The 14,490-nt window shown below is 43.9% G+C and overlaps 1 protein-coding gene across 2 annotated transcripts in view; it reads left to right on the forward strand.

Moving 5' to 3' along the window:
• Dok5 (docking protein 5) overlaps positions 1-13,407 on the forward strand; it is a 169,665-nt gene extending 156,258 nt beyond the window's left edge. Inside the window, exons 7-8 of one of the 2 annotated variants that reach the window (XM_059259781.1) lie at positions 6,949-7,069; positions 13,082-13,407. In XM_059259781.1, coding sequence (XP_059115764.1) covers positions 6,949-7,069; positions 13,082-13,146 — 186 coding nt within the window. In that variant the 3' untranslated portion in view covers positions 13,147-13,407. The remainder of the gene's footprint in view (positions 1-6,948; positions 7,070-13,081) is intronic. The other variant, XM_059259783.1, reaches the window with a different exon arrangement.
• The last annotated feature ends 1,083 nt before the right edge of the window (positions 13,408-14,490 follow it).

The raw sequence follows: 14,490 nt of genomic DNA on the forward strand, positions 1-14,490 counted from the left end.
TAAATTTCAGTTAGACTAACTGTAGGTTCTGCAGCAAGTCTTAGAGTAATGGGTAAGATTGTCTGAAATTCTGGTAAGAAGTGTAGTATGATGATGATTACCATGGCATCATTCTGGATTGGGTAGAGTTGTTGTTGGGGCCCCATCTTCCTTCTGGAGATTTCTGAGATTGCTATTAGAAAAACTTATTTGTTATCAAAATGGAAGATTTGGATTTAAAGAGGACATAGCATGTAAGAAAGGATTCTGAGAAATCAAGAGTAAGCATGGAGAGAATTAGAATCTAGAAGACAATGGTCCCTTTTTATTGGTTTCCTTCTGTCCCACACCAGAGGGCTCTTCTGATATGGTACTGAAGAATCTCTCAAACTTTTCTTTTAGCAATGTGCTTGGGTTTAGAGAAGGAGTGAGCCAATTCCATCTCCAAAGCCAGCTTGGCTTATAATTGAATTGGGACCACAACTTTTCTATATTAATAGAGAGATAGATGTTAGACAGTGAGATTTTACCGTGTGTAGATTGGTACCAATAGATTCTTTCTTTCTGCTGTAAACATCCAGATATCCAAGGCCTTATGATTTTTGGAAGATGGGTATTTCCATTATCCTGGAAAGACAAAAACAGAACCCTACCCCAACCTTGATTGTTAAATTTTTCTTACAACTTGTAGAGATGTCACATTGGTGGATGATCTTTTACTTCACCTCATCAAGGGGTTTTTCCTGTTCAAATCGAATTTTTATTAATTTTGTTGGTATCCATAGCTTTTCTTCTCCTGCAGAAACAAAGGCAAAACCCCTTCCCCAACGTAGAACATATCCAGGTTTCCATTCTGAGGTCAGCACATCCTTGAAATAAACCGGTTGGTTTAGCTCGGGAGTTTTGTCTGTCATCCAATGTCTCTCTGCAGCTGTTGTTCCTTTCTCATCAGCATTGAGAAAATTCAAGGTTAATAAAGCACTATGCAATCTATTTCTAGGAGTCATTGTTACCTGTTGCTGTTTATTTAGCATATCCTTTAAAGTTCGATTGGATCTTTCTATGACTGCTTGGCCTGTGGGATTGTGTGGTATACCTGTAACATGCTTTATATTGTAATAAGCAAAGAATTGTCTCATTTTATTGGAGACATATGCTGGAGCATTGTCTGTCTTAATTTGTACAGGTATCCCCATGATGGCCATAACTTCTAATAGGTGTGTAATCACAGAATCAGCCTTTTCAGAACTCATAGGAGTTGCCCATTGAAATCCTGAATAGGTGTCAATGGTATGATGTACATACTTTAATCTTCCAAATTCTGCAAAATGAAACACATCCATCTGCCAAATTTCATTTCTTTGTATACCTTTTGGATTGCTCCCTGCAGGTAATGGAAGTTGGTTATAGATGGAACAAGTAGGACATTTTTTCACAATATCCTTAGCCTGTTGCCAGGTGATGGAGAAATCCTTCTTCAAACCTTTGCTATTTGTGTGGTATTTCTTATGAAATTCTGAAGCTTCTAGCACATTACCTATTAGTAACTGATCAATCTCATCATTACCTTGTGCTAGAGGTCCTGGCAGACCTGTATGGGATCTGATATGTGTTATATATATAGGATGTTCCCTTTTTCTGATGATTTCCTGCAATTGTATGAATAATGAAGTTAATTCTGTATTATCAGGAATAAATTCAGCAGTTTCAATATGTAAAACAACTCTCTCTGCATATTGAGAGTCAGTGACTATATTGAGGGGTTCTGTGAAGTCCATCAGTACCATAAGAATGGCATACAGTTCTGCCTTTTGTACAGAGCTGTATGGACTTTGTACCACTTTACTTAAGTCTCCTGATTTATATCCTGCTTTCCCTGATTTATTTGCATCAGTATAGAATGTGAGGACTCCAGAAATTGGCTTTTGTCGTACAATGTGAGGAAGGACCCATTCGGTTTTCTTTATAAATTCTATTCTCTTGCTTTTGGGATAGTGGTTGTTAATCTCTCCCAAAAAGTTACTGCAGGCTCTCTGCCAGTATTCATTATCTTTCCATAGTGATGAAATTTCTTCATTAGTTAAAGGTATTACAATTTCTGCTGGGTCCATTCCTGTCAACTGGCGAAGTCTTAGTTTACCTTTTTGAATCAAATCAGAGATCTTTTCTATATAAGTCTTTAATTTCTTATTTGGTTTACATGGTAGGAATATCCATTCCAATATAATATCTTCCCTCTGCATCAAAATACCTGTTGGGGAATGTCTGGAGGGGAATATGACAAGAATGCATTTAAGTTCTGGATCCACACGATCCACATGTGCTTCTCGAATTGTCTTTTCTACTAGAGCCAATTCCTTCTCAGCTTCGGCTGATAATTCTCTTGGACTATTTAATTCTTTGTCCCCTTCTAGAGTATTAGCCAAATTTTGTAGTCCATCTTTGGGTATTCCCATGATACCCAGTAAGTTGGAAATGCTTCCTAATAACTTTTGAAAATCATTAAGAGTCTTCAATCGATCTCTCCTTAGCTGTACCTTTTGGGGTCTAATTTTTTGTAGCTCTATCTTATATCCTAAGTAGTTAATAGAATCTCCTCTTTGTATTTTTTCAGGAGCAAGTTGCAGTCCCCAGTGAGGCAAAACTTTTTTTACTTCTTCAAACATGCTTTCTAATGTATCTAACTTTGGATCAGCTAATAGGATATCATCCATATAGTGATAAATTATGGATTGTGGAAACTTTACACGAATTATCTCCAATGGTTTCTGCACAAAGTATTGGCACAAAGTAGGGCTGTTTAACATTCCCTGTGGGAGGACCTTCCATTGATATCTCTTGACTGGCTGAGAATTGTTATAATTAGGTACTGTGAAGGCAAATTTTTCTCTATCATTTTCTTGTAAGGGTATGGTAAAGAAACAGTCTTTTAAGTCAATAACTATTATAGGCCATTCTTTAGGTAGCAGAGAGGGCAAGGGCATCCCAGTCTGTAGGGAGCCCATTGGCTGAATTACTTTATTAATAGCTCTCAGATCTGTCAGCATTCTCCAATTACCAGACTTTTTTTTAATAACAAATACAGGAGAATTCCAAGGGCTGGTAGATTCTTCAATGTGTTGAGCATTTAACTGCTCTTGAACCAGCTGTTCTAAAGCTTGTAGCTTCTCTTTTGTCAAAGGCCATTGTCCAACCCAGACAGGTTTATTAGTTAGCCATTTTAAAGGTAAGGCAGTTGGTACTTCTGAGAGTTCAACAGCAGTTGTGCTCTGTTTGTGAACAGCCTGAATGGTTGGTGCCTGATTTTTATAGCATGCGATGATATTATTCCTAGAAACATGCATTGGTCTGTATTCTTTTTCTGAAAGTGTAGGAATTTTAATCTGGGTATTCCACTGTTGTAACAGATCTCGGCCCCAAAGATTTACTGCTACATTTGCTACATATGGCTTCAGTCTTCCTCTCTGTCCTTCTGGCCCTATGCATTCAACCCATCTCGAACTCTGTTTTATCTGAGATAGGGTGCCAATCCCTAAAAGTTGGACATCTACCTCTTGAAGAGGCCAATTCGGATGCCATGATTTTGGTGTAATTATAGTCACATCTGCACCTGTGTCTACCAGTCCCTCCATAACCAGGCCATTAATTCGAATTCTAAGCTTTGGTCTTTGACCATTTATGGAAGTCTGCCAAAATATTTGTTTTATAGTGTTCTTTGTAAACTGTGATCCATCCATCAGAGCTGTTTTATCATCCATTGCAGTATCGGTTTTTACATTAGGCAGTGATTTATTCAGTTGTCCTGGAGAGGAATTTCTTCCACAGTGGCTGGGAATGTTCGTACTACATTTGATTTGGGGGCCTGCAAGAGGCCCCCTGAGGCGTTTCCCGCCAGTAAAGGGTTACCTCGTATATCTATTTTTGATCTGCACTCACTGGTCCAATGTCGGCCTTTGCCACACCTTCTACATAATCCGGGAGGTGGTTGGGGTCTCCTGTTTAGGCTATTCCTAAAAGGAGTATTACTCCTAGAAGTACCCCATGTACAGTTTTTACTTATATGACCTGGTGTACCACATTTAAAACATTTGGTAACACGGGGCCTTCTTTCACCTCTGGAATTTGTCTCTCCTATCCAAGCCTCATTACTGTAGTTACGAGACTCAACACCATTAGTATACTGAATCCATTCTTCCAAAGGAGCTGATCTGATCTTTAATGGTGTAAGTATTCGTCTGCATTCTGCATTAGCATTGTCGAATGCCAAGGACTCAGTTAATACTTTTCTTAATTCTTTATCTGATACAGCTCTTGTTATAGCTGTGTTCAGTCTTTGTAAAAAATCAGTGAAGGGTTCGTGCGGTCCCTGAAATATCTTTGTGTATACCTCAGTTGGTTTTCCAGGTTCTGGAATTTTTTCCCAAGCATTTAGAGCTGCTGTACGGCATAGGGATATTGTATGTTCATCATAAATGGCTTGTACATTCCTGTCAGCAAAACATCCCTCACCAAGTATTTGATCTTGGGAGATCACAAAACCTCTGAGTTTACCTTGTTGTTCTAAATTTTTTGCCTCTTCTCTCAACCAGCTTTTCCACTGTAGCTGCTGACTATATTCTAGAACAGCTGAAATCAACTGATGCCAGTCATCTGGGATGATTCTATGTGAGGTAGACCATGAATTTAACAATTGTTTTACGTATGTGGAGTGTATCCCATACGTAACTACTGCTTCCTTTATATTTTTAAAGTCCCTTGTTGAAATTGGTTGTAATGTATATGTATTATATGGCTCGGGGTGTGTGTCATCCGCTGGCTTCTCATGGATGATAACAGGATAAGCCATTGTGTGAGAGCCATTTGGAGATGTTACAACCTCTATGGTCTTGCCCTTCTGCTTATTAGGTCCCTTGTCATGTTTACTGAGAGTTTCTTCTAAGGCCTGCAAACGAGCACCTAGGGTCTGTTCTAGGGAGTGAACCTCCTCTCTGGCAAGGGACTCCAGATTTCTCATGGAATCATAGAAGTTTTTATGTTCCTCAGAAACACATGATTCCATGGACCTTATCTTATCAATTAATGATAATCTTTCTTCCTTATATAGTGTCTGGAGAGTTAGTGTTCTGTCCATTAAATATTCACATTTATTATCAATAAGATCAATTTTTGGTACAAGCCTGTTTTGTAAATCCTGATTAGCAGATTCCAGAGAAAGAATCTTTTTCTCTAAGGTCTCATTGCTATCCACTAAAGCAGATTCCAGAGATAGAATCTTTTTCTGTAAGCCATCATTGTTAGTTTTGAAAGCCTGTAAATCCTGGTTAGCAGATTCCAGAGAGAGAATCTTTTTCTCTAAGGTCTCATTGCTATCCATTAAAGCAGATTCCAGAGATAGAATCTTTTTCTGTAAGCCGTCATTGCTCTCGCTTAAAGCCTGTATCAGTCCCAATAATAACTCATCTTTGTTCTTGTTTTTAAACCAGTGTTTGAACACTGTGTGAATTATTACGATGAATGCCAAAATGGTACAGGCCAGATATGCCGTATATTTCCAGGAAGATGTTATTCATCATACAGGCAAAAAGGTTTTCAAATTCTTGTGAGGTAATGTTGTCAGCCATATTACCAGAATTACTCAAAATTTGTCAGTCAATTTTAAGGTGTAAAATTATTAGGTACTTTTACTTACCTTTCGTGGTTTTGGGGGGTGTAGTAGCACTTTTCAGCCAGCAGGTGGCGATGGTACAGCTCCAAAGCAGGGCCTGCTGGTGATCTTGGCTGACTGCAGCTCGCTGGAGTCAAGATGGCTGAGCCGAGCCACAGCTGGCGTGCGTGCACTCAGGAAGCTGGGGAGTGCCTCTTTCGCTGGTCTCGGGGTTAAGCTAGGGAGCTGAGACTGGACTAGCTGCTCCCTTTTTCGGGAATGGAACCGTGTAGGTGTTCCCTGGTTATATGGAACTTTGCAGGCGGGTTTAGGTACCCGCTAGCCGGGGAGGAGGCTGAGGGCAGGAGCCACCCAGGCTTTTGGGATTTGCCCCACGTGAGCGCCAGATATTGGTGAAATTATTTAGGCCACTCCACGTAGTTAAAAGGAGATTTATTTAATGGCGTAACTTACAAATTAAGGGACAGGTAGGTCGCGGGGTCTGGGGAAGGTGTATCACAGTCCAGCGGTGTTCTCTGGAGCTCTCCTCTGTCTACCTCCACCATCCAGCGTCCTGGAACCAAGAGAGCGTTCGCCGATCCGGATCTCGGGTCCCCAGGCGCCTCCCTTGGCCCCGCCTTGTAGGCGTGACAGTTGCCGAAGTCTCAATGGGGGTTGGAACTTCCAGAACAAAGCTGGAATGGCTACCCACTACAGGTCGGGAAGTCTGGGGCTGGCCTCTGGGACCCAGTGACGTTTGTCCAGCTCTCACTCTTTTTCTTGGCCGTCCTCCTCTCTCTGCCATCTGCTTACCGTCACCTTTCTTTGTTCTCCCATCCTCCACGGGAAGGTGCCTTCCTTCTGCAACTATGTCTTGTGTACCTACTATGTGTCAGGAATTATCCTCCACCTAGAGGATCAAGCAACTAAAACGGTTGCCACAAATCCTTAGCACACGTCTATTGGCTGTTCCATGTGAATTTTAATAGGAGCCTAGAGGACTATGCCATTTTGGCTGCCTGGCATGGGTGACCCATTTAACCCCAGAATGGGTGATAAGGTCACCCGTGGAGGATTAGAGGGGTCAAACTGAACTGAGTGGGACTGTGACCCCCAAAGAGAAGCTGGTGCTGCCAACAGGATGAAGTACGGAGTTGCTAATCGGGCAGAGCCAGAGTCCGCCCACCGCCACGAATGGATCCTCGGTGTGTGGACAGCTGGTTTTATGGTTCCGATACTCTGTCTGTCATGTGTCTCTCTCTCCCTCGCTCAGGTCTCTGAGGCTCTGCCTTGCTGACTCACCTCTCTTTTCTCTTCCATCCCAGCTGCAGATGAAGATGAGTGAGCGGGCCGCCTCACTGAACACCGTGGTGCCCCTGCCCCGCAGTGCCTACTGGCAGCACATCACGAGGCAGCACAGCACAGGACAGCTGTACCATCTGCAAGGTAAGCGGGGCACATTGCCTGCAGTGGGGGGGAGGGGGGTAGTGCCTGGCAGCTCAGAGGAGGGGCTTGATTATGCTACCATGCTGCTTCCCAAGTTGAGGACCTCCACCAAGGCCTCCCAGTCCTGGATATTTCATCTTTCTGGATTCCTGATCGTCAAAGGTTTACATCTCTCACAGCATCCTCTGGAATTTATTCAAAGTGTGTATTCTTGGGCCCCTAGCCACAGCAGTCCTGAGGCTTGGGGTCCCAGAAAGTAGCTCAGCAACCCATCTTTTTAAGGGACACCCATGCGAAGTGTAGCCAAGGGCTAGAGTCCAGGTTCTAGAAACAGCCCTCTGAGATTAAGACTAATGGGTCAGCATTACTAGGGAACTGCTAGTGCAAATTTCCAGGACTTTCTCCAGTCATTCTAAAACGGGAGTGGGTGGGGCCCTCCTCCAGCCTACAGTGCTTGAACATGTCCCCAGATGCTTCTGAACACTCTTAGTAGGGACCACTGCTCCAGGACCCTAGGGGAGGGCAGGAAAGCCAGACTTCATTTAGATCTTACTCATTCCTCTTGAGAAACAAATCCTGTGAAGTAGGGTACCGGTCTGCTCACCAGAAGACGGAAATATCTCCCAGTTCAACACGGGATTTAATACTTTTCTTATTCCTTTAAATATGACCTCTGACACTTTATAGCAAGGAAATTAGCTTGTTCATCTCTGACTGATACTTAAGCCAATCAACAAACCTGTGGGGGACATTCTTGCTGTAGGGCTTTGATGGCGTGCGCAGCCCCTACAATGCAAAGATCACATTGGAGACCACATTGCAAAGATCTCACCCTGGACTGGACTCATTGTACTTGTGAATGTGGTATTGTAGGCTCCTGGGTTTATCTCTGTTTCTGTGACAAATAACCTGACCAAGAGCAACATGGGGGGAGGTGTTTCAGGCTATAGTCTACTTAGGGGAAGTCAAGACAGGAACTCACGCAGTTGGTCACCTAAGATCTACAGTAAAGAGCAGAGAGAAGACTCAGTGATCACAGTGTGAATTTTATTGTTTAATCATGTGGCTGCTTCGTTAGTACTGACCGCTCCTCTGGGAGGCACTGCTGTCCGGGAGGGCAGGCATGCCACACCGGTTTAATCCTGTTGTCTTCTGTGTCTTGCATCACACCACCATCATTTATTGAAAGGTGAGATGTGAAAAAGCGTGGGAGTCTTCTTTCTTCCTGACATAGGGTCTCATGTAGCCCAGGCTAGCTTCAAACTCATTGTGTAGCCATGGAGAACCGTGAACTTCTGATGCCTTTGGCGCTGTATCCAGATTTCTGGGGTTGTGATACCATGCCAGAGGGACAGAAACCAGGGCTTTGTGCATGCCAGGCAAGCAGGCTACCCTCTGAGCCACTTCCCCAGCCCCGCTGAGTCTTCATGACTCCATGTTCTCCATGCTGTGTTTGCTAGCAGTGACCTTGTGCATAGATGTTGGAAAAATGGATCTTGAGAGCCTGGATGAAAGGAACGGGCTGGCTCTGCTCAAATCACCTACATTGTTGGAGTTCAAGCTGAAGTTTCCTGGCATCTCTAGGGATCAATCTGAGAAACATACAGACCTCTAAAGAAGAATTTATCTAACTGGTTTGAGAAAAGCAGGCCTCACCTTCCAAAATGTAGGCCTAGAGTGCCACCTGCTGGTTAGTCTGGGAATAGTGTTTTATTATCAGCTCAGTGGGAGAAGTGTTAGCCTTGACTTGAGCTATGTTCATTAAGGTATATATACCCCAAATCATCTTCTCTGCTCTTCTGACAGTTTCCAGTCTTCCTGTAGGAACAGTCTTCTATGGTTAGGAGAATACAGAACCAACATGTGAAGGCCCCTCTAGTATACCGTCTTGGAAAAATTCGTCAAAGGGAAGCAGTCAACTAAATTTTGCTGGCCCACTTATCCAGAGGAGGCTGTCTGCAATGCAACAGACAAAATAATTAATAACTAGATTTCACAATGCAGACAATGGCAACAATTTCACAATATGAACACTGGCAGAGAGCTCACAACTACACCCCGCAAAGATAGTTCTACGGTCAGCGAGGTGCCTCAGTGGATAACTACACCTGACCCTGAGCCCAGGGAGCCCCAGGACCCACGTGGTGGAAGAGAGAACTCAGTCCCTCAAACCTCAGCATGTGTGTAGCGAAGTGTGTACACAACACTCACACAAAATAAGTAAATAAAATGTAAAACAAAGAAGTTATTGTTTGGAAGGCACCTAACATACTTGAATTTTAAATCAGCATCTTAGGAAGCTGTTCTTTTCATTTTGCTAACAAGAAATTAGTGATCAGAAGGGTTAGTGATGCCTCCAAGATCACCTGCCTAGTAAGGAGTTAACAGTTTTGTTTCTTTACTTATCCACCTGCACACTCATTGACCCAGTGCCTGTTTATTGAGCATATACTTTATGCTAGCCCCATGCTAGGTGACAGGTGTGCCTGGGGCTCCTGCCCAGGCATGCATCTTCCAACTGGCAGCTTGCAATCTAATGAAAAGTTGTGAATGACAGACAAGTAGACATTGATTTCAAAGCTGACATGTGTAACTATAACAGAGAACGTGTTTACAGTTTTTATAGAAAGTGTTCATACAACGTGAGGCATGGTTATTGGCTGGAGGATCTTGTTTAGATCAGGGAGCTGTTGGAAGCCTCAACACTTACCTCAAGACTTTAAACCTAGAAGAGGCAGCCATATGAAGGGGGAGAGAGAGAGAGAGAGAGAGTGAGAGAGAGAGAGAGAGAGAGAGAGAGAGAGAGAGAGAGAGAGAGAGAGAGAGAGAGAGAAAGAAAGAAAGAAAGAAAGAAAGAAAGAAAGAAAGAAAGAAAGAAAATTTCTTCCTAGACAGATCAGCAAATGCAAAGATCCTGAGGCAGAAATGGGGGAGGGGCAGTATGAAGAAAGGGATTGGAGGATAGGAACCAGTGGTCAAGATTGGCCTGTCCATGGTGTGTTGAGGGTGCTGAGCACAGTAGTCAGACTCGGCTCCTATTTTAATTCTAATATTGCAGAGAAACAGGGTTGGTAGTAGAGGAGCAACCTGAAGGCTTCCCATGGAGCTGTGGAGTGTCTGGCTTCAGTTCAGTGCATCTCTCTCACACCCTCCTTCCCTTTTCTATTAATCACATTCAGAATTTTCACCCTTCCTATGTCAAAGAGTTTCCATTGCTCCAGGATTTTTCAGACTGCTCCGTCCCCATCAGAACTAACTGAGAGACAGACTCATTTGTTTCCAAACAAAAACATGGCCCTGTGCCATTCCGCAGACAGAAAACCAGATCATGGCATTGTGTGTGTGTCTCTGCTGGAATCTACCATATGGCCTTCTTTTCATCCTCCTGGTGAGGACCTGCATGGCCGGAGGTGGCAAGAGCAGTCCATCCTCATCCTCATCCTCTCTGTTGTGAAGAATTAAGGATTGGGGACCCACAGCAGTCAATTCTTGCTGAGGATCATGGGACTCGTAGTGGAGCAATGGGTAAAGGACCCATGTTCTAAGCCCCTGGCGGTTTCATTATACAATCCTTAACTGTGAGAAGAGACCCTGGCCCCAGTGTGAGTCAAAGGCCTCCATGCAGAGATCTTGTGGACCTGAGCCCAATCTGTTCAGGTTCATATCCATTCTCCAGAGGACAGATTCTTGGAGCCAGTGGCTAGGTTGGGGAATCCTGTTGTTCTCTGAATGTGTGTGTCAACCCTCCTACAGACATTGTGTGCACACCAATTCAGAAAGATGCCACAGACTAGGTCCTGAGCCAAGGGGAAAGATGCCAAGCCAGACTTACAACTCATGTCTTCAGGATCGTGGGGGACATGAAGTGAGTGAGGTGGGACAAAATAGAGCTGGTGAGACCTTTGTCAAGATCACGTGCAGTAAGAAATTCATCTGAGAGCTGTCTGAGGCCACCTCCAGTCAGCCATGCTGTGGTGGGCTAGAGCGTCCCTGGGCCCGGATGTGGACTCAAGGCTGGTACTACCTTTCAATCATCTCACATGGGCTGCACGTGCACAGGAGGGGGTAGAAAGCCTCCAGTCCATTTCCTGTCCTTAAGCCAAACCCAGCTTTCAGCCTCACTGAAGGATTCAGTTTATCCACTGCCTTTCACCTGGTCCCATGTGGTTGGCAGTAGTCAGTTTTTCTGGAAGCTTCTGGAGCTTAAGAAGCTGCCAATAAGAGCCTCATGCTTGACTCAAGATATGGATTTTTCCTGAGTACTGTGTCTAGGCTGTCTGCTCCCTGCAGGAAATTGTTATCAAACCATAATAAAGACATACTGGGATGGTTAATTCTAGAACCACCTATGGATACCATGCTTCCATGTTGCAGTGCGGGCATCAGAAAGAGACTAGAAAACATGTTCAAATTGGTGGAAATGGTGAAGGGATTCCTGGTCACTTGGGAGAGTTTAACATCCGTCACTACTGCTGCTACGACTGCAGATCAGGGGTTTGGTTTGGGTTCAAACTTGAGGCTTGCAAGTATCCAAACCTTTGTATCTCATTTTGAAAAACGTGTGTGTATGTGTGTATGTGTGTGTGTGTGTGTGTGTGTGTGTGTGTAACACGTATGTAATGATGGCATGTGTATGAGGAGGTCAGAGGACAACTTTTGGGATTTGCTGTCCTTCCACCATGTGAATTCTGAGGACTGAACTCAGATCCTCAGATTTGGTGGCAGTCACCCCCAGAACCATTTCACTGGCCCCAAGCCCTTGGTTCTCTTTGTATTTGTTTTTTGTTTGTTTGTTTGTTTTAGTTTGGGGCCATGATTGGGCTTTTACAGCTCACAAAACCCTTTGTAGTTCCTTTAATTCTCACAGGACTGGGTGGGAGAATGGAATAAATGTGTTCCCTTTCATCTTATAGAAGAGGGAGACGACTTATATATGTCATTACTGGAGTTTCTATTTGGGTACAGGGTCAGAGAGGACTGGAGGGACTGGAAGGGGGTGTGCGAGGCTGAGGCCTAAGGACCCAGTCAAGGCTGTTTGTGACAACTGAAGGGAGTGTTAACTGAAAGCCTTGGAGCCACAGGGCACCAACAACCTCTTCCTCTTAGTCAGCAGTTGAGAACAATGTGGTTTGGAATGTGTACACAGAACACCCAGGTTTCCTGGGTTTTCACCCTCTCCTCTCTCTTTGTATTCCCTCCCCCTCTGTGTGACCACAGAGAACCCGCTTTTGGGGGACACAATATATCACCACACGCTTAGCCACGTAAAATGCTCGCCTTGTGCCACTCCCAGACAGCAGGTGGCAGCAAAGCATCTTGGTTGTATAAAATCAAGGCTGCATGGCTGTCAGGCTGGATAAACTCTGGTTTCTCCCAGGCCCCTTCCAGCCCAATCCCGGATTTTCTTTATTGCATTTTACAGGAATGCCCAGGCTGGTTTATTGTGTGTTCATTGTGGTTGCTTCGGTACTGTTGGCATCTAGTTAGTGTCACTCTCTGCCCTGTGTAGAGGATGCATGCCAGTTCCTGCGTTAACTCCAGAGGGGGCATTCTTGACTTGTTCCCTTGCCTGGAAACTGAACTTGAAGTAGAGAAAGCTAACAAGGTCTTCTGCTTAACAACGATGTAAGAAAAAGTATGATATTGTCCTATTTTTGAGTCAGGTTTGCCAAAAACATCTACATCAAAGTCCCCCTAGTCTTGTGTTTCTCTCTCATGCCCTCTGAGTACTATGACCAGGGAGCTAGTGCAGATGAAAATTTAAGTACTAACGTAGCTGCTAACAGACTGACCACCACTGAATGCAAAGGCCAAATGCAAATGATATGTTAATCATGCACACCCTAGTGATGCTTATTTGCATATCACCGTGAGTGACCTTAGGAATACTGTCCCCAGTCATGAATATGCCCCTTCTTTCTGGTAAATGGAATCAACTGTATCACTAGCCCATTTGATCCTGGACTTTCTTTAGAGATAACTGTTTCTTCTTTCTAATTCTTTCCGGAAAAGATGTCACGAGCCCTTTGAAGCTTCATCGGACAGAGACTTTTCCCACCTACCGGTCTGAGCACTGACAGCAACTGCCAAGAGCTGTTAGTGCATGTGTGCTGCGCCGGCCACAGATCCATGCAGGAGGACACAGAGGGACAGCCAGGGAGAGTGCAGAGTGAAGAAGAGCAGCTTCGAGTCCTGCTAACATGTGTGGCCATGGGAAACGCTGCGATACAACATATGTATATATATTTTTTTTTCCCTTCTGTTTTTCTTTTTCTAAAGACACAGTCCTAGCCTTGCCAAAACATGCTGGATAATATTGACCCGCCCCAAGTTTACAGCTGGACAGAGGGAGTCAGTGTCACTGCTACAGACTGATTTTCTATTGTAGACAAGGTCCCCCTTGCACATCTTTGAGTCTGTCCTTTTGTGGATTTGTGTGATTTTCCTTGTAAATGTTTCAGTTGTATGACAGTCGATATGGACAATAAAATGCCTCTTCATTATTTGTTATCTCTTTATACACTATCCCTCAGTGACTAACGCTGTGATTTTAGTGCACCCACAAACTCATATTTGGTTATATTTCCAATGACTTAAATCAGCATTTTCACTCATTCTTCTTCCTGAAGAGTCCTTCCAAATGACCCTTTAACATCTTTTATGAGGCAACAGCCACTCATACTCCTCAATGTCCTCTCACCCCTCAAACGCCTTTTTTTTTGGAGTAGAATGTTGATATAGGCATTTTAAAATAAGCAACCATTGCTATCCATGTGGTCCTTGGATTCTCGTGACAGTTTTCTCTGTTATTGGTGTGTCTGGAGGGTAAGTGCACTGGGAACAGAGTTCTGCTTTGTGTTTGATGCAAGTCCAGCTGTGGACACATCTGTCGGCTCATTCATTAAGCTGATCTGGAATCTACTAGTTCCCAGTGCTCTGCTGGACTCCGGGGATATAAAGCACAAGGTCTCAGGTTCTGTTGTCAAGAACCTTAATTCCAGAGAAGGACATCAAAGAAATAAAGGTGCAATTGCGGTACTGAGCAACACCTGCTCAGTGGGCCCCCAGGGGTGGTGGGCTTCTAAAGAGAAGGTCATCCTGTTCTCCAGACTGTGTCAATGGGAGATGCCAGTGGGGAGCTGATTCATACCCTTGGGATGGGATTCTTTCTACATGGGAGGAGTATTTACCTTGGACGCATGCTTTTCCATGCCAGACTCCTCTAAAATTATTACTTTTCATGGAAAAAATAACTAAAATTTCAGGAAAAAATTGTAGAGGCCCTCACAAGAGCCTTAAAAATCCCATTGTTATTTGAGCCTTTCTAGAAGGGCTCAAGGGAGAGATGGACACCAATTATAACCCAGTATCTTTGGCCTTGCTAAAAATCCAAGTCTATGCAGCTAAAGCTGCTTCGTGGA

The sequence above is a fragment of the Peromyscus eremicus genome, chromosome 4 (genome assembly GCF_949786415.1).
Source record: "Peromyscus eremicus chromosome 4, PerEre_H2_v1, whole genome shotgun sequence".
Classification (NCBI taxonomy): domain Eukaryota; kingdom Metazoa; phylum Chordata; class Mammalia; order Rodentia; family Cricetidae; genus Peromyscus; species Peromyscus eremicus.